A 26,486-nucleotide genomic window follows, 5' to 3' on the forward strand; every position below is an offset into this window, starting at 1 on the left:
TGCTTCGAATCCCAAATAGACGCTCATTTGCATCATTCAATCATCTGGGAAAGTTAGTTTGGAAGGACCGAGGTTCGGATACGTCTCTGACGGATTCCCTGTGAATAGAAACTCAATAGACATGTAATTGGGTGCTATTTGCATGTTTAGAGCTGCGCCAATACGCACCTACACTTCCGAGTAGCATTGTGGCGGCCAGTCGAAACGAGAACTTTTGAAAGTTGACGCCCCTTTTCAATTCTTGAGTCATCTTAAGTATGCCGAATGATGGCCGATAAAAATATTTCATTTACCGCGATGGCCGAGCATCTCACCAGGGTAATATCAGGATACAGTGGCTTGCGGAGTCCTGTTGTTCTTCCTGATGGCTTTTCTCAACTTCAGAATCTATTCCCTCGAATACCTCTCTCCTCCTTGATAGATTCCGACTGTGGCACCAATTAAATGCTCTAGGATCATCCGGTGCAGACACCTCTCTCGACTCAGCTCGCGCCTCGCTCTCCACCCGCAAACATTTACTCGCATTCCAAACCGCCATTGAACGTGCCCCCTTCCCTGTAATTGCTGCAATTCACGGTCATTGTATCGTTGGTTCACGAGCTTACGTATACCGCTCGAGTCTTCTCATCGGACGAGGCTGGGGCTAGTTTCTCGCGTCGTTCTGCCTCTAAAAGGGAATTTTCTGGTGAGATGAGGGTCGTTTAAGTGTGTTTAGATGGTGAAATCTATTTATATCACAAAAAAACAGCCTAGTTCATACATTCCAACACCTTCAATTTATCGTACAAGCAGAGGTTAGCCCCGCCCGAAGGCCAGTGCGGGGCGTAACAGGTCTATCTACTACGGAAAGTGCTTACCTCTCTCTCCGAACACCTACTAACCTGACACGTCACGCATAGGTGCTGCTCCTAGCACTGGCAGAGTGGGCTTTGCTGTTGCGTAAGTGATGCGCAAAGACAAACGTCGATACATTGTGGAAAGGCTGGTTGCGGCTGGATACAAGTTCACGGTCCCGCGTGGCCATACGGGTGTGCGGATTGGTGAAGAGTAGGCGTCGAAATGCACGTTGCAGCTCAGTCGGTGGCATACACAGAGTGGGCTTGCGCACCAACACATGTGCAGATCGGTGTAGCGTCGTCAGCCAAGGTTACAAGGGAATGACATGGTGGGGACAATATCAGATGGGTGGCCAAGGACACTTGAATCAGGTAAGAGTACATGCGCCGCGTGCGGGTCGGCGGACGTCAACTCATCCCTAGCAGTCCCCTTGTGCATGCACTCCTGCGCCTCTGTTTACTGCTACGTTGCCTTGTCGGACATCGATGTAGAGCAGAATGTTATTGGGGATATAGGGCAAAAGGACATGGGTTGGCAGGCGTTGATACTGTGCATCACAGCATCCCCGGCACCTCTGGTCCGTGCGACGTCCCTACTCGTTCTTGCGCAACTCGGCGGATGGCAATACCACGCATAAATGCAGATTGCGCAGCTCGGCGGACATCGATATAGAGTGTCGGGGCATTGGCGTGGCGGGTGTCAACACATCCCTGGCCCTGGGCATTGGCGAACCATGGGGTGGCGGGCGTAGATGTCTGTTGGTCGGCGGGTGTCGATATATAGCGTCAACGCGCCCCACCCCGGAAGTCGATGAAGGGTGTCGAGGCAGAGTCCATCCCTCCTCCATGCTGGTCGGCGGACGTCAATACATGGCGTCAACGCATCCCCACCACCGGAACTCGATACAGAGTGTCGACGCCTAGTCGACGCCTCCACTAACAAGGCCCCGACACCTCCCCACCACGAGTATCGGCTGAACGTGCTGGTCGGCGGACGTCGATACATGGCGTCAGCGCATCCCACCACCGGAAGTTGATACATCGTGTCGAGGTAGAGTCCATTCCCGGCATCACTCGAGGCTGAATGTGTTGGTCGGCGGACGTCGATACATGGCGTCAGCGCATTCCCGGAAGTCGATGCAGCGTGTCGAGGCAGAGTCCATCCCCGACACCACCCCACCTCGAGTCTGGGCTGAATGTACTGGTCGGCGGACGTCGATACATCGTGTCCACGCGTCCCCACCACCGGAAGTCTACGTCACGTCAAACGGCACCTCCCCACCTCAAGTGTCGGCTGAATGTGTTGGTCGGCGGGCGTCAATACATAGCGTTAACGCGTCCCCAGGACCGGAAGTTGATACGTCGCGTCAAGGCAGAGTCAACGCCTCCACTAACGCATGAACGCTGCCTCGAGACCACCCCACCTCGAGTGTCGGGTAGATGAGCTGGTCGGCGGGCATCGATATATAGTGTCAACGCAAACGCGACACATCTCCCGTCGTGAACTCATACCGCCGGGCGTCGATATATCGTGTTCGCGCATCCGTGGGTAAACTCCTCAGGGTCGCAGACGCGCACGGACCTATGTTCCGTCATCTGGAGACTAGAACTGTGTCAATAGTTGTTTTTGGAAAGATATTAACTTGTACATACCTCGGGAACATACTTTCATGCCTTCAGGAGGATGGCTCTAGGATGTATTGGTGAACAACTGCAAGATAAAAAGGTCAGAATAAGCTAATACAATGCACAGAGAGTACATACCAAAAATACAACGTCTGCACCCTCAGAAGCGCCCATGTGGCAGTCATATTGTAGCAAAACTATTGAAAAAGGTCAGAAAAAGTGGAGGAACATCATGGAAAGTGTCAGGGTTTCTCCAGTTTCCCCTCTTTATCTTCACAGAATTATCTTATCCTTTCATTATCTTATCAATTATCTGATTAGATAGTTTATTTCTTTCATCACAGCCTTCTTGCTCCACTTCTTTCTAGTAAATTCTATATGATTCCTAGTCTTACTCATCCTTTTTCTATATGATGTCACTTTTATTCTTTAACCTTCCTTTATGATGTAATGTAGGGAATATTCTAGAATAGCTGTAGAGTATAAATACTGGACTTGTAGGTAGCTGTAGCTTCAGCTTCAATCTCTTAGGATATCCACTATCATTGGTGTGATCTCTTAGAACCATTGAATCTCTCTCACTCTCTTATTCTCTCTTTGCTCTCTTACTCTCCCTCTGCTCTCTCTCTCTCTCTCTTGCTTAATCTTTGTTGGTGGCCTTGTCACACTGATTATAGTGTTGCCCTGACAGAAGATTGAAGCTCTCTCAAGACAACTCCACCATCTCTCTTTCAACACCAAACTCTTCACCTCTTCAACCTCTTCAACACCATTACCTCAACCTTCTTCCTCCACTTTCAACCCACCAACCTCTTCATCAACCTCTTCACCAATCTTCTTACCAATCTCTACATCTCCACCAATCTTCAACATCCTCCTCAAGACCTTTCCTCAAGACCTTTCCTCAAGACCTTTGGCTCATCATCTTTCCTACTCTCTGTTGTGTGCTGTGTGTGAACTTAGTAGATAGGGATACCAACTGTTGGGGCAGACACAGTCCTACTAGTGTTCTGTTTTTGGTGGTCTAGGAAATATCCAGTAACCCTGTGATCCTAGGTTTAGAGCCCTGAGTGGTGTGACAACTGGGTATCCAGTAGATAGATATTTTTTTAGAATACTTAGTATAGTTTCAAGGGCACTTTCAGTAGATAGCTTCTCCCACACACACATCAGAGAGCCTACCTACCCCTACCCATGGACATGGACCCCTCCCAATTGCCTCCCACCACTCCTTCTGTGGAAGAGCTCATGCATCAGGTCCAGCTCCTTACCCAAGAGTTGAATTTTCTTAGACAGCAGCAGCAGTCATTATCCACTCCACCACACCCTCAGCAACCAGTCAGTCAGTCACCATCACCACCACCACCACCACCTGCTGCTCTAGATATTCACTCTTTCCCTACCCCTCATGTTGCCCCTTCCTGTTCACACTCTGCCATTAAAGTCTCACCTCCAGATCCATTTGATGGTTCTATGGAGAAGGCAGAAAACTTCCTCAGTCAGCTTAAATTATATTTCTATGGGAAAGGGATTACAGATGACTTTCAGAAAGTTATTTGTGCTCTATCTCATATGAAAGGAGGTACTGCTGGGAAGTGGGCATATGAGAAGACTAAAGTAATAGACAATGCTCAGTCCCAAGAAGGTCTTTGGGCTGACTTTGTTTATGAATTTAGGGAAGTATTTGCAGATCCAGACCCCTCCAACACAGCTAAGCATAAAATGCACATGCTCAAGCAAGGCAGACAGACTGCTGATGAGTATGTTGCTAGCTTTAGGGCTCTGATCTCAGATACTGGGTATAATGATGCTGCTTTGGTAGACCAATTCAAGGCTGGGCTTAATGAAAATCTCAGGAATGCAGTCTATTATGTTCCTGACATGCCCAAAACCTTGGATGGATGGATTAAATGGAGTACCAGGCTAGATAGGCAGTGGAGACAGAGTGAGGCCTTTACCAAGTCTCTTTCCTCCTCCTCTTCTTCTCCCTTCCTTAAAGCCCCAACTCCCAAGGCTGTTTCTAAGCCTACTCCAAATCCTCCAGTCTTTTCCAATAGCAGCTCTAGGACCTTTGGTGCTCAGGCAAAGCAACCAGATGTAGTTCCCATGGAGGTTGACTCTGGATGGAAGTCAGTTAGGCCAATTGTTTGCTTCAAGTGCAGAAAGCCTGGTCATAAGGCTGTAAACTGCAGGTCATCAGTTAACATCAATGCTATAACCCATGAAGAACTGGCTGACTACTTTGGGAAATTAATCTTGGAAGGCAAGGAGCAGAAAGATGAGGAAAAGAAAAATTTTTAGAAGCACCATTGGTGAAAGACATGTCCCAATGGAATAGATTTAATGTACTAGAAAATGAAATTGACAGACTTGATCCTCAGTCTTCAGATTCTGGTGCAGAAATCATGTCTTCTTCTTCCTCTCTTTCTACCTTCCCTGAAAAGATCTACATCCTCAACCATAATCCTAAAACCTCTACCCATTTGTCTGTCATCTTAAAGACAATGGACACAGAGAAAAGGTTATCTGTTGATGCTTTGCTTGATTCTGGAGCTACTGGCCTCTTTCTGCATTCTGGTTTTGTGAAGTATCATAATCTCAACACAAGGAAACTTCCTAGAGCCATTCCAGTCTATAATGTTGATGGTACTCTCAACAAGAGTGGCTCTATCCATGAGGAAGTAGACTTAATTATGGTACACAAAAACCATACAGAAAGGGCCACCTTTGCTGTTTGTGACTTGGGAGACAAATCTGCTATCATTGGACATACTTGGCTTTGGCACCATAATCCAGATGTTGATTGGAAGACAGGGGATGTCCAGTTTATTAGATGTCCCTCTGACTGCCAAATGGAAGCCAAAAGAGCCAGAAGAAAGAGGCAGAGAATAGCTGCAGTCAAAAGGAGGAAACTCCCTCAATTTGATGAAGAAGAAGATGATTCTATTGAAGATTCTTCTGATTCTGAGATTGAGCCTGAGGATAGAATTTTTATCTCATACCTTCATCCTCAGAAGCAGTCTATTAATGCTACTTCTACTATGTCTCAAAGATTAGCAGAAGAGTCTCATCAGCAAGCTGATTCCCTTAAGAAAACCTTTGAAGAAACTGTTCCTAAGCACTATCATCAGTTTAAAGGTGTTTTTTCAAAGGAATCTTTTGATAGGCTACCAGACAGAAAGCCTTGGGATCATGCTATTGAGCTGAAACCTGGTTCTGAACCTTACAGATCCAAGATTTATCCTCTTTCTCCCAATGAACAAAAGGAACTTGATGCCTTTTTAGAGGAAAATCTGAAGTCTGGCAGGATTAGACCCTCCAAGTCACCTATGGCCTCCCCTGTATTCTTTGTCAAGAAGAAGGATGGATCTCTTAGGCTTGTCCAGGACTATAGGAAACTGAATGAAATGACCATCAAGAACTCCTACCCCCTTCCATTGATTTCTGACATCATCACCAAACTCAGCAAAGCCAAATACTTCACCAAACTTGATGTTAGGTGGGGATTTAACAATGTCAGAATCAAAAAGGGAGATGAATGGAAAGCAGCCTTTAGAACCAATAGAGGGCTGTTTGAACCATTGGTCATGTTCTTTGGTTTAACCAATAGTCCTGCTACCTTCCAAACTATGATGAATGATATCTTTATTGAGCTCATTGATGGAAATGTTGTCATTGTCTACATGGATGACATTTTAATTTTCACTGAGACTCTTGATCATCATAGAGAGGTAGTCAAGCAAGTTCTGCAAATCCTAGAACAGAACAAACTCTACCTTAAAGCAGAGAAATGTGAATTTGAAAAGGAAAAGATTGAATATCTTGGACTAATCATTTCACAAGGCAGGATTGAGATGGATCCTGTCAAGGTAGAGGGAGTTTCTAAATGGCCTGAACCTGAAAATGTCAAGGATGTCCAATCATTCTTGGGATTTGTTAATTTTTATAGAAGGTTCATAGAGGATTTTGCAGACATTGCTAAGCCCCTTCATGAATTGACAAAGAAAGGAACAGTCTGGAGATGGAGTCTTAGACAGCAGGAAGCCTTTGACCAGTTAAAGAAGAAAGTCACTTCTTCACCTGTCTTGATTTTCCCTGATGATAACAAGCCATATAAAGTTGAAGCAGACAGTTCAGATTATGCTACTGGGGCTGTTTTATCTCAGGAAGGATCAGATGGGAAATGGCATCCTGTAGCCTTTATGTCTAAGAGTCTATCTGAAGTAGAAAGGAATTATGAGATCCATGACAAAGAGATGCTGGCTATTATCAGAGCACTAGATGAATGGAGACATTATCTTGAAGGAACCCAACATTCCTTTGAGATTTGGACAGACCACAAAAACTTAGAGTACTTTATGGTTGCCCAAAAGCTCAGCAGAAGGCAAGCCAGATGGTCACTCTTCCTGTCCAGATTTGATTTTACTCTTCATCATAGGCCTGGTAAAAGATCTCTTAAGCCAGATGCTTTGTCTAGGAGACCAGATCATAAAAAGGGAGAGAATGATAACCAAAATGTAGTTCTCCTCAAACCTTCCTACTTTAAAATCCAGGCTCTCAAGCAGGGTCATGCTACCATTACTGGTGCAGAAAATGATCTTCTTAAGAAGATTAGAGAAGCTAAGGAGATGGATGAAAAGGTGGTCAAGGCAGTTCAGGAGCTCAAGAAATCTTCTACCAAGAAGATTGAAGGACAGGAATGGTCAGAAGAACAAGGCCTTATTCTCTACAGGGGGAAGGTGTATGTTCCCAAGGACAAAGATCTTAGAAGAAAGATTGTGGAACTGCACCATGATGCCTTCATTGCTGGACATCCAGGGAAATGGAAGACAATTGAGCTAGTCTCTAGGAATTATTGGTGGCCAGGAATGTCACATTTTATTGCAGCCTATACCAGAGGTTGTGATAGATGCAACAGAACCAAAACCTTTCCAGCCAAACCTCTTGGCCTTTTAATTCCTACTGAGATTCCCTCTGATGTCTGGCAATGCATCTCTGTGGACTTTATTATGGGGTTACCAGAATGTCAAGGGTATAATGCCATTATGGTGGTTGTGGATAGACTTAGTAAAATGATCCACATTATCCCTACTACAGATGAAGTCACTTCTGAAGGGACAGCCAGACTATACAGAGATTATGTCTGGAAACACCATGGCTTACCCATTAAAATTCTGTGTGATAGAGGTCCACAGTTTGTCTCAAGGTTTATGAAAGAACTCAACTCAATACTTGGTATCCAGACAGCCTCATCTACAGCCTACCATCCCCAAACTGATGGTCAGACTGAAAGAGTTAACCAAGAAATTGAGCAGTATCTTAGACTCTTTATAAACCATAGACAAGATGATTGGGTTGAATGGTTAGCTCTAGCTGAATTCTCTTATAACAATAGAGTTCAGGCTTCAACCAGGCAGACACCATTCATGCTCAATAATGGCAGACATCCCAGAATGGGCACTGAACCCCTTAGAGATAGTAAAATGGACACTGTGGATACCTTTGTGAAAAATATGGAAGAAGCCAGGAAAGAAGCAGAGTCTGCACTTAGAAAAGCTGCTGATGATATGGCTAAATTCTATAATAGACACAGAGGTACTCCAACTCAGTACAAAGTTGGGGATTTGGTATGGTTAGATGGCAAGGACCTCAAAACTGATAGGCCCTCCAAGAAATTGGATGATAAAAGATATGGGCCTTACAAAATTACCAAAGTTATTAGCCCTAATGCCTATGAGCTTAAGCTGCCATCTACCATGAAAATCCATCCAGTGTTCAATGTGGTTAAACTTCTACCTTATCACTCAGATATTGTAGGAAGAAAGCCTCCTTCTAGACCACCTCCTGTCATTCAAGGAGAAAATCCTGAGTGGGAAGTTGAATTTATCAAGGACAGCAGACTTTTTAGAAACAAACTTCAATATTTGGTCAAGTGGAAGAACTATCCTAATGAAGAATGCACTTGGGAGCCTGCAGAGCATTTGAAAAATGCTTCTAAGGCTATCAAGGACTTCCATGCCAAACATCCTTCAGCACCTAGAAGGATTTCTGCTGTGACCTTTGATAGACTTTCTTTCACTCCTATTATTAACTTTACTGAACCTCCTCCTCTTCTTAAACCCTCTAAACTAACCCATCCATGTGCACATTGTGGAAAATGTGCCTTAGAGAGGGGGTGATGTCAGGGTTTCTCCAGTTTCCCCTCTTTATCTTCACAGAATTATCTTATCCTTTCATTATCTTATCAATTATCTGATTAGATAGTTTATTTCTTTCATCACAGCCTTCTTGCTCCACTTCTTTCTAGTAAATTCTATATGATTCCTAGTCTTACTCATCCTTTTTCTATATGATGTCACTTTTATTCTTTAACCTTCCTTTATGATGTAATGTAGGGAATATTCTAGAATAGCTGTAGAGTATAAATACTGGACTTGTAGGTAGCTGTAGCTTCAGCTTCAATCTCTTAGGATATCCACTATCATTGGTGTGATCTCTTAGAACCATTGAATCTCTCTCACTCTCTTATTCTCTCTTTGCTCTCTTACTCTCCCTCTGCTCTCTCTCTCTCTCTCTTGCTTAATCTTTGTTGGTGGCCTTGTCACACTGATTATAGTGTTGCCCTGACAGAAAGACGCCCAGCATTATGGGCGCACATTGGTGGGTTCTCTCATTTGTACAAGCCTTTATATACTCATTTTCTGCCAAGATATTACATGAATTGTTAGGTTTTGTTGACGCGTCGAGCATACGCGCTGCGTTCAACAATCTTTGTTGATTCAAGGTACATTCTCTGCGCGTTTGAAGGTATGTTTTATTTCTCTCCGGTTGAACAGTACGCTATGTTGACGTTATCGGGTATGTTTGACTCCATTTTTTTCATTAGCTCCGGCACTTGATTGACTGACGACTTCCTCACAAAAGATTTTAATGTAAGTTCTCTTTGCACAATTTTATTGGATTCATATTCCACTTCTCCATTTATCGACAGTAACGACGCGAATACGAACACTGCAACAGGACGCACGCTGCAAAAAATTGAAACCGGAGGGCGGCGTCAATGGTCAGGGTAGCATTTGTTTGAATAATCGTACGTTGCCGATTCCCCGAGTCTCCGTGCTATCCTGACAAACCTGAATTTGCTGGCAATCAGAATCTTACCCTGACTCTTCTGTTTCACCCACCACCACGTCTTTTCCCCTCTCCAAATTCATCCCCTCACTTCCACATTTTCTCCCCATTTTCACGGAGGATTGGATACACAGTGAGTATTCTTCAATGGTACAACGTGCAACGTGCTTACAATCTTTCAGGAGCTTTTGAAGCTACGCGTTGCTCCTGCAAACTCTTGTCCAAGAGTCCGTGCTTACTGGAAGCCACAGACGATTTCCCGTGTCAGACACGAACAGGCGCCTCATGTCTGCGACTCCCCATCGTATTGGACTCTCAGACTACGCAATACCGAACCGTCAGGGAAAGTTTACCAGAGGTCAAGGCGATTCAGGTTGTGAGTGGAGACTCTTCACGACAAGCAGAACTCACATTTTTGTCTGACAGTGTGCACGCGAACGCTGCTTTGTGAGTATCCTCTTGTCCTCAATTTTATTTGTCTGCTAACTTTATTGCAGCTTCAGAGAACCGTGAAGACTTGACGCAGTGTTCACGCGCACTCGTCCTCAATTCGATATGTCTGCTAAATTGATTGCAGCTTCAGAACCGTAAAGATTTGACGTGATATTGCTGGGACCGGTAGCTTGTACGTATCCACAATTTAATCCTATGAATAACACTGCATCATCCCTCTTGTTTAGGACATTATCGACCCTACTAACATCGCGTGTAACTCTCCAGAAATAACATCGAGGCATTACAATGGAGAATCTTCAGAATTCGGCCGTAGAATTTCCACCACATAACCTTTCCCCCATCCCCCATATCCGCTACTGTCCATTTCAAACACTTCTCTTGAGTTCCTGGCATGTGGACATCGGCTACATCCTCCCGGCATACGTCAACTGTGATGCTACTTGGGTGGTAAACGTAAAATAGCATTGGTTGATGCACAAATTTCGGGGTTCAACGAGAAGGTACGGTTATTTCATTTAGGTTCCTTCGCTTCAACTTCATTTTATAAGGTTTCTGTAGTCAGTATCGAGCTAAATATCGTTAAGCGCCGTGAATTTGTTTTAATATGAATAACGTATTCTGCTCTTTTTTGACTCAACAAAGCTCGATTCAGTCTGGAATAATGTATAATTGCTCTAGCTACTACTCAGGGTCCGTAGATAGCTCCAAAATCGACGGAAAAAGTGCTTTGAAATGACATACGGACATGTTCTCCTCGCCTCCTTTAACACACTCACCCTCGTTTCCGAGGGCAAAATCGACTGGTAGGGCTTTAGACCTCGGCATCACTTCACTGACAATTAGCACCATACATTTCTGGAAGAGAATATGAGGTCATACCGGATACACAAGTCACAAGGCAAACATGCACTCTTCAAGATTAACTATGCCAAATTCGGGTTAATCTGGCAAACGGTCAATGTATTTCGGCCATGTCAGTGTCTAGTTAGCGTGTGCCAGCTGGAATACACGTACCTGTAAAAAACATGAAGCCCCATTCACGTTTTACGGCAAGACAAAAGTCGCACCACATTCATCTCCTCCTCCCCCAAATCACGGATTAACGCATTTCCAAACGTTCGCTGCATCTACTTGACATGTCAGCGCCACATCAATACATCCGGAGATATGAAAGGTGAGATGTCGGCACTCTGAATGTCTGTAAAGTTTGGTTGAACATGATTGAACACCGAGTGCTTGGTTCATGCGTACCTGCCCGTTGAACGGAAAACTGGGATTAATCTGTGCATAACCACTATTAACTCGAGTATGATATTTAATGGTGAGTATAAATAGAGTGTGTATTCGTACCATTTATGAGATTTGGAGAAGAATTGAGACAGGCATTTGTTAAGCGCCCAAAGCGTCTAAAGAGCAATAACCACAAATTTTGCAGTCACAAATTCATTATATTGTACCAAGTACATGAGAGAGTCAATGTAAGTAGTATACCTAAATGATACGCACAGATCAAAGGACATACCACAATGTCAATCAATTTTGTGGAAGAGATAACAAATGAAAACGGATGCGCATGCATCTTGTTCTCCTGGTTCAGTTCTCCGTTTCCAACGCACCAAACATCTTTTCCTTGCATCTCGGGATAGCATCACGTCATGCTGTCACTGCTAGAGCAGATGCCGTCAATGTTCATGGAAGATTGGCAGAAATTGTTTGAGTGCGAACATACTTTGAATCGAGGGGACAGGGATGACATACCATGGCGCTATCGCTCAAATTGCATCTAGTGCGTCATTAACCACTGATTTACATGTATAGATACGGGGAGTATATGAAATTACACAAGAGGTTGAGTGATTTTGACGAATATAAAATTTACAATGCACGCACTCATATATTTCTCAAATCCAATGTGTTCGTTTGCAGATGCCGTTTTAACGCCATAGCCACTAATATACCTGTAAATATCGTACACCGTCAGTTTACAGACGGATAATGACTCGAGAGACCACCAACAACTCACGAATGAATGACAACGCGAAATCACGACACAACCTCTCCTCCTCCCCCCATTCGCTCTAGCACTCGTTTCCAAACGTTTGCTTCGCTTGCACGTACCCTTCATTGCACCCATCACCCCTAGCTCCGATCACGGCATGTGTCAGTCGAGATGTAGTGGAACAACTAGGTTGGATGAAGATGCGAGTTGGTAATTGAATACATGGAGAATGAAATATACCCAACGGTGTTCTGTGCGGAAACGAGGTAAACGTCCGTATGGGGGTTGGTTTCTGGGTATACCATGATCTATTTCAGAGTAGTTGGGTCGCATCGAATGCACAGTGACGATGACATTGGAAAACGAAACGTACATAGGTGTCCTGTGATGATTTTCAATGAAAACATTGAATTTGGGTTAATCGGAAAAGATGGGTGTGGGTGTTGCACATAGTTAACATGCACCATAATCCTTAGCATGCACGATGAGTTTGGCAAAGATTTAGGATGGAAAAGTTGCGGGCAGGATAATGATACATGGATGCCGACATGCTCCCCATCCCCAAATTCGCCCGTTTCAACGATTCAAACGCTCGTTTCTCTCGGACCTGAACATCTTGACATCACGGAGTTTTATTCTCCGTACCTGTTCTGTAATGCTGCGATGGAAATTAGACTGGTGAGCATGGAAGATGTTGGAATTGAATGAAAATACCGTGAATGCCCAGAGTGTAATTGCGCAGAGTCTAGCCTGGTTATCGTAAACGGGTTATGTTAATATGGCAACAGCTAGATCCTCCATGAATAGGCGATTCATCAAGTCCAGAGATGTGCAAAGAGGAAAGTTTGCAATGTTGAACAGCATCTAGAGCGAGTAATTCAAGGTTTACCACAGAAAAGCATCCATTCTTTACAGATCAAAAATCCAGAGTTGAACGAGTCATTGAACAGAGGTAATTCCAGCAGGCATACATTCAGATGAGGACGATTCGAATCTCATATTTCGAAATCTAATGAGCAGACGACGGCGCAGGTGAATGAAAGTCGAACCAAACATGTTGCTCAACCTCTCGCTTAGGTGGCGGACACACATTTCCCCCTTTGGACGGATATTCAACAGACATACGAATGCGGATACGAAAAGGTATAAAAGGAGGGTGGAGTTGACCTGGATTCCTCAGTTCGGTTCTCCCTCTCCTCCTGTTTTCCTCCTGCCTCGCCTCGCCTTGTCTGCCTACCCCGCCAGCCTTGACCACCTCGCTACGGTTGACAAAGTGAGTGCATGGGAGAGGCCAGCTTGACGTGGCAAACGTCAAGCGTCAGCAGCTGGTAAGTCATTTGTGACGCGCTTGTTGAAAAAACCGACATTTTCCAGGCAGTTGCGCGGTGAAGGATGTGTCCCTTGCTGAGAATGTCAGTATTCGCGACGTTTTTGTTGACCGAATTAATGCTTACCTGGTTTGCACAGCAATGACCCCGCCCCATGCTCTGAGAGAGGTGTTCGCGCTCCACGCGCTTAGAGGTGTTGTGGGCCGGACGCGCTGAGGATGTGGGTACCCGCTACGTGTTTGTTGAGAGAATTGCTGCTCACCTGGTTTGCATAGCAATAACAGGGGTGTCATGAACCCATACACTGAAGAGGTGCCCAGTCGGCCGGACCCGATGCGCTGAGGATATCAGTACGTGTGACACGTTTGTTGATATAACTACTACTCACCTAGTTTGCATAGCAACGTTCGACAGCTCCTACACGCTTAGAGAGTCGTTGTAGATGCAGCGTCCCCCCATTCCTATCCCTTTTCATGTCCGAGCAATAACCGCCCCAAACCAAAGGAAAACCGCAAATGTAAGAAGTGCTTCGCATTGAAACTGGGAATCATTGCCTGGAATATGGTCGAGCAGTAGGCCGACAATGCCCTGGTTGATCAGCGCTACACGATAAGACTCTAATTATCATTAATTTCTGAAGTGAAACAGAGAGTGCATACCATGGACACCTATGGCAGAAATGGAACTCAGTACTGCTCTTTGAACCCGTTTTTGTGGGTGTTTTATCATATTGGAAAGTGTGTTTCCGAGTTCAGGACCTAAAAGCATGGGATGCATGCGTTCTATTGCCGATATGAGACGACAATCGGATTATACAAAGCCACAGTACGCACCATTCAGAGCCAAACATTTGAGTGTAGATCCCTTATCCATCGCAGAGAGAATAAGAGAAGCGTCAATCAACCACTGTCGATGCAGAGGGTTTGTACAATTAGAAATCACTTCCGGAATATGATTGGTGAATTCGGCAGGTATCAGAAATCCTGAGCGTATCCGCACATGGATGTGGATGCAAATAATCAATTCAAGAATATCGTCTTGGAACATATCCCAATTTGACAGGGTCCCTCCCGGTTGCAGAAAAGCTACGAGTGAGCTAGCGCTCCAATTTAAGGAAGAATGGGTGGTCTGGACAAGAGACAGCATAACTGTAAGGTATGCTCGAGTTACATCGGAAGAGGTTTCAGTCTTGTCTAGGGAGGATAGAAGCTCCGTGATGTTGCGGGTCAAGACTGGTAATGGGTCTGCAATATACAAAGCCTCCTGCAACCTTGACGACATGGGTAGTCCCGCAATGGCACAGACTGGATCATCAAGTTTGAAGGTTCGCGCCAGTGAAAACAGACCAACGAGGACATCTGTCCTCAATTCGTCTGATGGAGGGTTTGAAACGAGCATGAGATGATATAAAGATGAGAATGTGTCGAAGATGCCCTTTGTCCATGTCCTACGTAGCTTGGTGGTGGACAAAAGGACATGATCGAGGTGGGTGTAAGAGCTGGTAACTCTCCGCGCCTTACGTCGGCGTTGGCGGGGAGTGAATACCAAGTGTCCAATTGCATCTGCCAGGAGAATGAGAGGAATAAAGACGCCAGGAATCTAATAAGAGATATGTTGATGTCCTTCATAGAATTCAAAGACCATCGCTTACAATTGGCAGCAAGCCAGATATCGGGGTATTAAATGGGGAATTGGGATTGAGAAGCGGGCGAATGCTACATCCTAGGTAGAGGAGCATGGTGATGGCAATAAGCGTCGTCACAACTACCCCAATTCGCGGGTCGTCCTGAAACAATAAAATGACGAGGCCGCCGAAGAAGAGGTAAAAGGCAATGTGCAAGGTTATTGGCAGGGCATGTATAACAGCTCGTAGATGTCGCTGGTCGTCGCCGAAGAACCGTCGATGACGATTGCAGGCGTCGATTATAGGCAGTCCAGCTGATACAGGAATAAATTGGGATACCCACCCTTTCGCCAGGATTGTTCCAAAAGCACCCGTTAAGGCAAAGGTGAGGCTGACGAACCAGAGTCCATTCACCCATACCAAAGGTGATGAGGGTACAAAGGTTGTTGATAGTAGGGAATTCTGACGAGTTTCCGACGACAAGGTTTGAATGAGGTCTCTGATCAAATTATTCGTGATAGCCTGAGGGTCTTGTTGGAGATCTTTTCGTGTCTCGATAAGAAAGGCAGTCAAAATGGCAGAAAACAGGCCCGCCTATAAATTGACGTCAGAAACAAAATTGTGGAACAAGCAAAACATACAAATATCAAGATGGTATCCAAGTCACAGTTCCATATTCTCATCAACTCTTCGCCTTTTGATTTGGTCAAGTCGAGGTACATCGACCAGACCTTTGCATCATCTGCTAGGTAGTCCGCGAATGGGTTTCGGAGGTCTGCATTGGAGGTTGCCACGTATTCCCTAGCTGCCGTTTCAATGGATGCTCTCGATGGTGGCCGGTAGACTAATACGATTGTTGTTATTGGTCTTTTTCAGGCGCATCTGAGGTAAAAAACATACCCTTTGTGTCAGACAACCGTGATTCTGCCCTCTCCACGTCGCGGGGAAATGGAAAACGATAAGCAAGCGCTGATAGAGTACTGGTCCCATTCCCTGATTGGATTCTCAGGCACCGTGCGACAATCTCCCAAAACGACGATTTCGCCTGCATGTGTTGTTCTTGAAGGTTTTCGCGTCTATGCCTGAGCAAGGTCAACAAACACGTCGTCCTCCTCGCTGCTTATAGTGAAAAGGTTAGACACTCGTGAGTCATACGCACCATTGAATTTACGGTCGTGTGGCAATGCGAAGGGATTGGCACCCTGGCGGATTGGTTTTCCCAAATGATTTGCTGCCTCAAATAGAAATGCACTGGTTTACATACATGAATTGACAGCGATAAGTATGTATCGGCAGTTGACTTACCCTTCAATTGCTTCGAATCCCAAATAGACGCTCATTTGCATCATTCAATCATTTGGGAAAGTTAGTTTGGAAGGACCGAGGTTCGGATGTTCGGATGTCATCTCTGATGGATTCCCTGTGAATGGAAACTCAATAGACATGTAAGTGGGTGCAATTTGCATGTTTAGAACAACTACGCCAATACGCACCTACACTTCCGAGTGGCGTGGCGGCCATTCGAAACGAGAACTTTTGAAAGTTGACGCCCCTTTTCAATTCCGGCTTTCCCATTTGTGACGAATTTGCTCATGTTTGGGTCAAAGGCTTAAGTATGCCGAATGATGGCCGATAGAAATATTTCATTTACCGCGATGGCCGAGCATCTCACCAGGGTAATATCAGGATACAGTGGCTTGCGGAGTCCTCTTGTTCTTCCTGATGACTTTTCTCAACTTCAGAGTCTATTCCTTCGAATACCTCTCTCCTGCTTGATAGATTCCGACTGTGGCACCAATTTCTATTCACTCTGTTCGGCATGCCTGCTCTTCTGCCGAAGTGCTCCCTGCTAAGGGTTGAGGATAATCTGCGCAGTGCAGGTGTAGTGCATTCATCGTCTTTTATTTAAGCATGCAATGACATCTAAATGCTCTAGGATCATCCGGTGCAGACACCTCTTTCGACTCAGCTCGCACCTCGCTCTCCACCCGCAAACATTTACTCGCATTCCAAACCGCCATTGGCGCTCCAGAACGTGCCCCCTTCCCTGTAATTGCTGCAATTCACGGTCATTGTATCGTTGGTTCACGAGCTTACGTATACCGCTCGAGTCTTCTCATCGGACGAGGCTGGGGCTAGTTTCTCGCGTCGTTCTGCCTCTAAAAGGGAATTTTCTGGTGAGATGAGGGTCGGTTAAGTGTGTTTAGATGGTGAAATCTATTTATATCACAAAAAAACAGCCTAGTTCATACATTCCAACACCTTCAATTTATCGTACAAGCAGAGGTTAGCCCCGCCCGAAGGCCAGTGCGGGGCGTAACAGGTCTATCTACTACGGAAAGTGCTTACCTCTCTCTCCGAACACCTACTAACCTGACACGTCACGCATAGGTGCTGCTCCTAGCACTGGCAGAGTGGGCTTTGCTGTTGCGTAAGTGATGCGCAAAGACAAACGTCGATACATTGTGGAAAGGCTGGTTGCGGCTGGATACAAGTTCACGGTCCCGCGTGGCCATACGGGTGTGCGGATTGGTGAAGAGTAGGCGTCGAAATGCACGTTGCAGCTCAGTCGGTGGCATACACAGAGTGGGCTTGCGCACCAACACATGTGCAGATCGGTGTAGCGTCGTCAGCCAAGGTTACAAGGGAATGACATGGTGGGGACAATATCAGATGGGTGGCCAAGGACACTTGAATCAGGTAAGAGTACATGCGCCGCGTGCGGGTCGGCGGACGTCAACTCATCCCTAGCAGTCCCCTTGTGCATGCACTCCTGCGCCTCTGTTTACTGCTACGTTGCCTTGTCGGACATCGATGTAGAGCAGAATGTTATTGGGGATATAGGGCAAAAGGACATGGGTTGGCAGGCGTTGATACTGTGCATCACAGCATCCCCGGCACCTCTGGTCAGTGCAACGTCCCTACTCGTTCTTGCGCAACTTGGCGGATGGCGATACCACGCGTCAACGCAGATTGCGCAGCTCGGCGGACGTCGATATAGAGTGTCGGGGCATTGGCGTGGCGGGTGTCAACACATCCCTGGCCCTGGGCATTGGCAAACCATGGGGTGGCGGGCGTAGATGTCTGTTGGTCGGCGGGTGTCGATACATAGCGTCAACGCGCCCCACCCCGGAAGTCGATGAAGGGTGTCGAGGCAGAGTCCATCCCTCCTCCATGCTGGTCGGCGGACGTCAATACATGGCGTCAACGCATCCCCACCACCGGAACTCGATACAGAGTGTCGACGCCTAGTCAACGCCTCCACTAACAAGGCCCCGACACCTCCCCACCACGAGTATCAGCTGAACGTGCTGGTCGGCGGACGTTGATACATGGCGTCAGCGCATCCCACCACCGGAAGTTGATACATCGTGTCGAGGTAGAGTCCATTCCCGGCATCACTCGAGGCTGAATGTGTTGGTCGGCGGACGTCGATACATGGCGTCAGCGCATTCCCGGAAGTCGATGCAGCGTGTCGAGGCAGAGTCCATCCCCGACACCACCCCACCTCGAGTCTGGGCTGAATGTGCTGGTCGGCGGACGTCGATACATCGTGTCCACGCGTCCCCACCACCGGAAGTCTACGTCACGTCAAACGGCACCTCCCCACCTCAAGTGTCGGCTGAATGTGTTGGTCGGCGGGCGTCAATACATAGCGTTAACGCGTCCCCAGGACCGGAAGTCAATACGTCGCGTCAAGGCAGAGTCAACGCCTCCACTAGCGCATGACCGCTGCCCTAAGACCACCCCACCTTGAGCGTCGGCTGAATGTGCTGGTCGGCGGGCGTCGATACATAGTGTCGACGCAAACGCGACACATCCTATCGTGAACACATGTCGCCGGGCGTCAATATATCGTGTTTGCGCATCCGTGGGTAAACTCCTCAGGGTCGCAGACGCGCACGGACCTATGTTCCGTCATCTGGAGACTAGAACCGTGTCAATACTTGTTTTTGGAAAGATATTAACTTGTACATACCTCGGGAACATACTTTCATGCCTTCAGGAGGATGGCTCTAGGATGTATTGGTGAACAACTGCAAGATAAAAAGGTCAGAATAAGCTGGTACAATGCACAGAGAGTACATACCAAAAACACAATGTCTGCACCCTCAGAAGCGCCCATGTGGCAGTCATATTGTAGCAAAACTATTGAAAAAGGTCAGAAAAAGTGGAGGAACATCATGGAAAGACTTACAGAGTAGAGGGGACAGCAGAATGGAAAAGTCAAAAGCAAGGCAGCCGTGAACTCCTGGAAATCAACTTTTAGTTTTTTGTTTGGCAGTACCACCATGCGCAAACATACCGAAAGGGAGGTCAACTTGGCTTCAGACACAACCACAACCATGAAAAGGCCAGGATACGGCCAGAAAGACACCCAGCATTATGGGCGCACATTGGTGGGTCCTCTCATTTGTACAAGCCTTTATATACTCATTTTCTGCCAAGATATTACATGAATTGTTAGGTTTTGTTGACGCGTCGAGCATACGCGCCGCTGCGTTCAACAATCTTTGTTGATTCAAGGTACATTCTCTGCGCGTTTGAAGGTATGTTTTATTTCTCTCCGGTTGAACAGTACGCTATGTTGACGTTATCGGGTATGTTTGACTCCATTTTTTTCATTAGCTCCGGCACTTGATTGACTGACGACTTCCTCACAAAAGATTTTAATGTAAGTTCTCTTTGCACAATTTTATTGGATTCATATTCCACTTCTCCATTTATCGACAGTAACGACGCGAATACGAACACTGCAACAGGACGCACGCTGCAAAAAATTGAAACCGGAGGGCGGCGTCAATGGTCAGGGTAGCATTTGTTTGAATAATCGTACGTTGCCGATTCCCCGAGTCTCCGTGCTATCCTGACAAACCTGAATTTGCTGGCAATCAGAATCTTACCCTGACTCTTCTGTTTCACCCACCACCACGTCTTTTCCCCTCTCCAAATTCATCCCCTCACTTCCACATTTTCTCCCCATTTTCACGGAGGATTGGATACACAGTGAGTATTCTTCAATGGTACAACGTGCAACGTGCTTACAATCTTTCAGGAGCTTTTGAAGCTACGCGTTGCTCCTGCAAACTCTTGTCCAAGAGTCCGTGCTTACTGGAAGCCACAGACGATTTCCCGTGTCAGACACGAACAGGCGCCTCATGTCTGCGACTCCCCATCGTATTGGACTCTCAGACTACGCAATACCAAACCGTCAGGGAAAGTTTACCAGAGGTCAAGGCGATTCAGGTTGTGAGTGGAGACTCTTCACGACAAGCAGAACTCACATTTTTGTCTGATAGTGTGCACGCGAACGCTGCTTTGTGAGTATCCTCTCGTCCTCAATTTTATTTGTCTGCTAACTTTATTGCAGCTTCAGAGAACCGTGAAGACTTGACGCAGTGTTCACGCGCACTCGTCCTCAATTCGATATGTCTGCTAAATTGATTGCAGCTTCAGAGAACCGTGAAGATTTGACGTGATATTTCTGGGACCGGTAGCTTGTATGTATCGACTAATTGAATTCTATGAATAACACTTGTAACTCTGCTGAAATAGCATCAAGGCATTACAATGGAGAACCTTCAGAATCCGGCTGTAGAATATCCACCACGTAACCTTTCCCCCATCCCCCCATATCCGCTACTGTCTATTTCAACCTAGCATGTGGACATCGGCGACATCCTCGCGGCATACGTCAACTGTGATGCTACTCGGATGGTAAACGTAAAATAGCATTGGTTGATGCACGAATTTTGGGGTTCAACGAGAAGGTACGGTTATTTCATTTAGGTTCCTTTGCTTCAACTTCATTTTATAAGGTTTCTGTAGTCAGTATCGAGCTAAATATCGTTAAGCGCCGTGAATTTGTTTTAATATGAATAACGTATTCTGCTCTTTTTTGACTCGAAAAAGCTCAAGTCAGTCTGGAATAATCTATAATTGCTCTAGCTACTACTCAGAGTCCGTAGTTAGCTCCACATTCGACGGAAAAAGTGCATTGAAATGACATATGGACATGTTCTCCTCGACCCCTTCAGTACACCTACCCTTATTTCCGAGAGTGAAAATCGACTGGGTGAGATATATATCTCAGATTTGCACCACTCAGTAATAGAACGATACATTTCTGGAAGGGAAAATGAGTTCATACCGGAAGAAGTCACAAGGTCAACACGCACTCGTCAAGAATAACTACGCCAATTTCGGGTTAATCTGGCAAAAGGTCAATGTATTTCGGCCATTTGAGTGTCTAATTAGCGTGTCCTAGCTGGAATTCACATACCTGTAAAAAGATATGAAGCCCCATTCACGTTTTACGGCAAGACAAAAGTCGCACCACATTCATCTCCTCCTCCCCCAAATCACGGATTAACGCATTTCCAAACGTTCGCTGCATCTACTTGACATGTCAGCGCCACATCAATACATCCGGAGATATGAAAGGTGAGATGTCGGCACTCTGAATGTCTGTAAAGTTTGGTTGAACATGATTGAACACCGAGTGCTTGGTTCATGCGTACCTGCCCGTTGAACGGAAAACTGGGATTAATCTGTGCATAACCACTATTAACTCGAGTATGATATTTAATGGTGAGTATAAATAGAGTGTGTATTCGTACCATTTATGAGATTTGGAGAAGAATTGAGACAGGCATTTGTTAAGCGCCCAAAGCGTCTAAAGAGCAATAACCACAAATTTTGCAGTCACAAATTCATTATATTGTACCAAGTACATGAGAGAGTCAATGTAAGTAGTATACCTAAATGATACGCACAGATCAAAGGACATACCACAATGTCAATCAATTTTGTGGAAGAGATAACAAATGAAAACGGATGCGCATGCATCTTGTTCTCCTGGTTCAGTTCTCCGTTTCCAACGCACCAAACATCTTTTCCTTGCATCTCGGGATAGCATCACGTCATGCTGTCACTGCTAGAGCAGATGCCGTCAATGTTCATGGAAGATTGGCAGAAATTGTTTGAGTGCGAACATACTTTGAATCGAGGGGACAGGGATGACATACCATGGCGCTATCGCTCAAATTGCATCTAGTGCGTCATTAACCACTGATTTACATGTATAGATACGGGGAGTATATGAAATTACACAAGAGGTTGAGTGATTTTGACGAATATAAAATTTACAATGCACGCACTCATATATTTCTCAAATCCAATGTGTTTGTTTGCAGATGCCGTTTTAACGCCATAGCCACTAATATACCTGTAAATATCGTACACCGTCAGTTTACAGACGGATAATGACTCGAGAGACCACCAACAACTCACGAATGAATGACAACGCGAAATCACGACACAACCTCTCCTCCTCCCCCCATTCGCTCTAGCACTCGTTTCCAAACGTTTGCTTCGCTTGCACGTACCCTTCATTGCACCCATCACCCCTAGCTCCGATCACGGCATGTGTCAGTCGAGATGTAGTGGAACAACTAGGTTGGATGAAGATGCGAGTTGGTAATTGAATACATGGAGAATGAAATATACCCAACGGTGTTCTGTGCGGAAACGAGGTAAACGTCCGTATGGGGGTTGGTTTCTGGGTATACCATGATCTATTTCAGAGTAGTTGGGTCGCATCGAATGCACAGTGACGATGACATTGGAAAACGAAACGTACATAGGTGTCCTGTGATGATTTTCAATGAAAACATTGAATTTGGGTTAATCGGAAAAGATGGGTGTGGGTGTTGCACATAGTTAACATGCACCATAATCCTTAGCATGCACGATGAGTTTGGCAAAGATTTAGGATGGAAAAGTTGCGGGCAGGATAATGATACATGGATGCCGACATGCTCCCCATCCCCAAATTCGCCCGTTTCAACGATTCAAACGCTCGTTTCTCTCGGACCTGAACATCTTGACATCACGGAGTTTTATTCTCCGTACCTGTTCTGTAATGCTGCGATGGAAATTAGACTGGTGAGCATGGAAGATGTTGGAATTGAATGAAAATACCGTGAATGCCCAGAGTGTAATTGCGCAGAGTCTAGCCTGGTTATCGTAAACGGGTTATGTTAATATGGCAACAGCTAGATCCTCCATGAATAGGCGATTCATCAAGTCCAGAGATGTGCAAAGAGGAAAGTTTGCAATGTTGAACAGCATCTAGAGCGAGTAATTCAAGGTTTACCACAGAAAAGCATCCATTCTTTACAGATCAAAAATCCAGAGTTGAACGAGTCATTGAACAGAGGTAATTCCAGCAGGCATACATTCAGATGAGGACGATTCGAATCTCATATTTCGAAATCTAATGAGCAGACGACGGCGCAGGTGAATGAAAGTCGAACCAAACATGTTGCTCAACCTCTCGCTTAGGTGGCGGACACACATTTCCCCCTTTGGACGGATATTCAACAGACATACGAATGCGGATACGAAAAGGTATAAAAGGAGGGTGGAGTTGACCTGGATTCCTCAGTTCGGTTCTCCCTCTCCTCCTGTTTTCCTCCTGCCTCGCCTCGCCTTGTCTGCCTACCCCGCCAGCCTTGACCACCTCGCTACGGTTGACAAAGTGAGTGCATGGGAGAGGCCAGCTTGACGTGGCAAACGTCAAGCGTCAGCAGCTGGTAAGTCATTTGTGACGCGCTTGTTGAAAAAACCGACATTTTCCAGGCAGTTGCGCGGTGAAGGATGTGTCCCTTGCTGAGAATGTCAGTATTCGCGACGTTTTTGTTGACCGAATTAATGCTTACCTGGTTTGCACAGCAATGACCCCGCCCCATGCTCTGAGAGAGGTGTTCGCGCTCCACGCGCTTAGAGGTGTTGTGGGCCGGACGCGCTGAGGATGTGGGTACCCGCTACGTGTTTGTTGAGAGAATTGCTGCTCACCTGGTTTGCATAGCAATAACAGGGGTGTCATGAACCCATACACTGAAGAGGTGCCCAGTCGGCCGGACCCGATGCGCTGAGGATATCAGTACGTGTGACACGTTTGTTGATATAACTACTACTCACCTAGTTTGCATAGCAACGTTCGACAGCTCCTACACGCTTAGAGAGTCGTTGTAGATGCAGCGTCCCCCCATTCCTATCCCTTTTCATGTCCGAGCAATAACCGCCCCAAACCAAAGGAAAACCGCAAATGTAAGAAGTGCTTCGCATTGAAACTGGGAATCATTGCCTGGAATATGGTCGAGCAGTAGGCCGACAATGCCCTGGTTGATCAGCGCTACACGATAAGACTCTAATTATCATTAATTTCTGAAGTGAAACAGAGAGTGCATACCATGGACACCTATGGCAGAAATGGAACTCAGTACTGCTCTTTGAACCCGTTTTTGTGGGTGTTTTATCATATTGGAAAGTGTGTTTCCGAGTTCAGGACCTAAAAGCATGGGATGCATGCGTTCTATTGCCGATATGAGACGACAATCGGATTATACAAAGCCACAGTACGCACCATTCAGAGCCAAACATTTGAGTGTAGATCCCTTATCCATCGCAGAGAGAATAAGAGAAGCGTCAATCAACCACTGTCGATGCAGAGGGTTTGTACAATTAGAAATCACTTCCGGAATATGATTGGTGAATTCGGCAGGTATCAGAAATCCTGAGCGTATCCGCACATGGATGTGGATGCAAATAATCAATTCAAGAATATCGTCTTGGAACATATCCCAATTTGACAGGGTCCCTCCCGGTTGCAGAAAAGCTACGAGTGAGCTAGCGCTCCAATTTAAGGAAGAATGGGTGGTCTGGACAAGAGACAGCATAACTGTAAGGTATGCTCGAGTTACATCGGAAGAGGTTTCAGTCTTGTCTAGGGAGGATAGAAGCTCCGTGATGTTGCGGGTCAAGACTCGTAATGGGTCTGCAATATACAAAGCCTCCTGCAACCTTGACGACATGGGTAGTCCCGCAATGGCACAGACTGGATCATCAAGTTTGAAGGTTCACGCCAGTGAAAACAGACCAACGAGGACATCTGTCCTCAATTCGTCTGATGGAGGGTTTGAAACGAGCATGAGATGATATAAAGATGAGAATGTGTCGAAGATGCCCTTTGTCCATGTCCTACGTAGCTTGGTGGTGGACAAAAGGACATGATCGAGGTGGGTGTAAGAGCTGGTAACTCTCCGCGCCTTACGTCGGCGTTGGCGGGGAGTGAATACCAAGTGTCCAATTGCATCTGCCAGGAGAATGAGAGGAATAAAGACGCCAGGAATCTAATAAGAGATATGTTGATGTCCTTCATAGAATTCAAAGACCATCGCTTACAATTGGCAGCAAGCCAGATATCGGGGTATTAAATGGGGAATTGGGATTGAGAAGCGGGCGAATGCTACATCCTAGGTAGAGGAGCATGGTGATGGCAATAAGCGTCGTCACAACTACCCCAATTCGCGGGTCGTCCTGAAACAATAAAATGACGAGGCCGCCGAAGAAGAGGTAAAAGGCAATGTGCAAGGTTATTGGCAGGGCATGTATAACAGCTCGTAGATGTCGCTGGTCGTCGCCGAAGAACCGTCGATGACGATTGCAGGCGTCGATTATAGGCAGTCCAGCTGATACAGGAATAAATTGGGATACCCACCCTTTCGCCAGGATTGTTCCAAAAGCACCCGTTAAGGCAAAGGTGAGGCTGACGAACCAGAGTCCATTCACCCATACCAAAGGTGATGAGGGTACAAAGGTTGTTGATAGTAGGGAATTCTGACGAGTTTCCGACGACAAGGTTTGAATGAGGTCTCTGATCAAATTATTCGTGATAGCCTGAGGGTCTTGTTGGAGATCTTTTCGTGTCTCGATAAGAAAGGCAGTCAAAATGGCAGAAAACAGGCCCGCCTATAAATTGACGTCAGAAACAAAATTGTGGAACAAGCAAAACATACAAATATCAAGATGGTATCCAAGTCACAGTTCCATATTCTCATCAACTCTTCGCCTTTTGATTTGGTCAAGTCGAGGTACATCGACCAGACCTTTGCATCATCTGCTAGGTAGTCCGCGAATGGGTTTCGGAGGTCTGCATTGGAGGTTGCCACGTATTCCCTAGCTGCCGTTTCAATGGATGCTCTCGATGGTGGCCGGTAGACTAATACGATTGTTGTTATTGGTCTTTTTCAGGCGCATCTGAGGTAAAAAAACATACCCTTTGTGTCAGACAACCGTGATTCTGCCCTCTCCACGTCGCGGGGAAATGGAAAACGATAAGCAAGCGCTGATAGAGTACTGGTCCCATTCCCTGATTGGATTCTCAGGCACCGTGCGACAATCTCCCAAAACGACGATTTCGCCTGCATGTGTTGTTCTTGAAGGTTTTCGCGTCTATGCCTGAGCAAGGTCGATAAATACGCCGTCCTCCTCGTTGCTTATAGTGAAAAAGTTAGACACTCGTGAGTCATACGCACCATTGAATTTACGGTCGTGTGGCAATGCGAAGGGATTGGCACCCTGGCGGATTGGTTTTCCCAAATGATTTGCTGCCTCAAATAGAAATGCACTGGTTTACATAC

General features: G+C 46.0%; 3 protein-coding genes across 3 annotated transcripts; all 3 read right to left on the bottom strand.

Annotated features, from left to right (window-relative positions):
- Positions 1 to 14,186: 14,186 nt before the first annotated feature.
- On the bottom strand, positions 14,187 to 16,051 carry JR316_0011315 (uncharacterized protein; the record flags this gene model as incomplete). Its single annotated transcript, XM_047896972.1, has 4 exons — positions 14,187 to 14,975; positions 15,028 to 15,594; positions 15,642 to 15,844; positions 15,901 to 16,051. 4 exons carry the CDS (start codon positions 16,049 to 16,051, stop codon positions 14,187 to 14,189), a joined length of 1,710 nt encoding a protein of 569 aa, XP_047743381.1.
- Positions 16,052 to 16,076: 25 nt separating this feature from the next.
- JR316_0011316 (uncharacterized protein) lies at positions 16,077 to 16,340 on the bottom strand (the record flags this gene model as incomplete). Its single annotated transcript, XM_047896973.1, has 2 exons — positions 16,077 to 16,251; positions 16,306 to 16,340. 2 exons carry the CDS (start codon positions 16,338 to 16,340, stop codon positions 16,077 to 16,079), a joined length of 210 nt encoding a protein of 69 aa, XP_047743382.1.
- Positions 16,341 to 24,923: 8,583 nt separating this feature from the next.
- JR316_0011317 (uncharacterized protein) lies at positions 24,924 to 26,273 on the bottom strand (the record flags this gene model as incomplete). The annotated part of the gene is made up of 4 exons (XM_047896974.1): positions 24,924 to 25,196; positions 25,249 to 25,815; positions 25,863 to 26,065; positions 26,123 to 26,273. 4 exons carry the CDS (start codon positions 26,271 to 26,273, stop codon positions 24,924 to 24,926), a joined length of 1,194 nt encoding a protein of 397 aa, XP_047743383.1.
- Between the last annotated feature and the right edge of the window lie 213 nt (positions 26,274 to 26,486).

Source organism: Psilocybe cubensis, chromosome 11 (genome assembly GCF_017499595.1).
Source record: "Psilocybe cubensis strain MGC-MH-2018 chromosome 11, whole genome shotgun sequence".
NCBI lineage: Eukaryota > Fungi > Basidiomycota > Agaricomycetes > Agaricales > Agrocybaceae > Psilocybe > Psilocybe cubensis.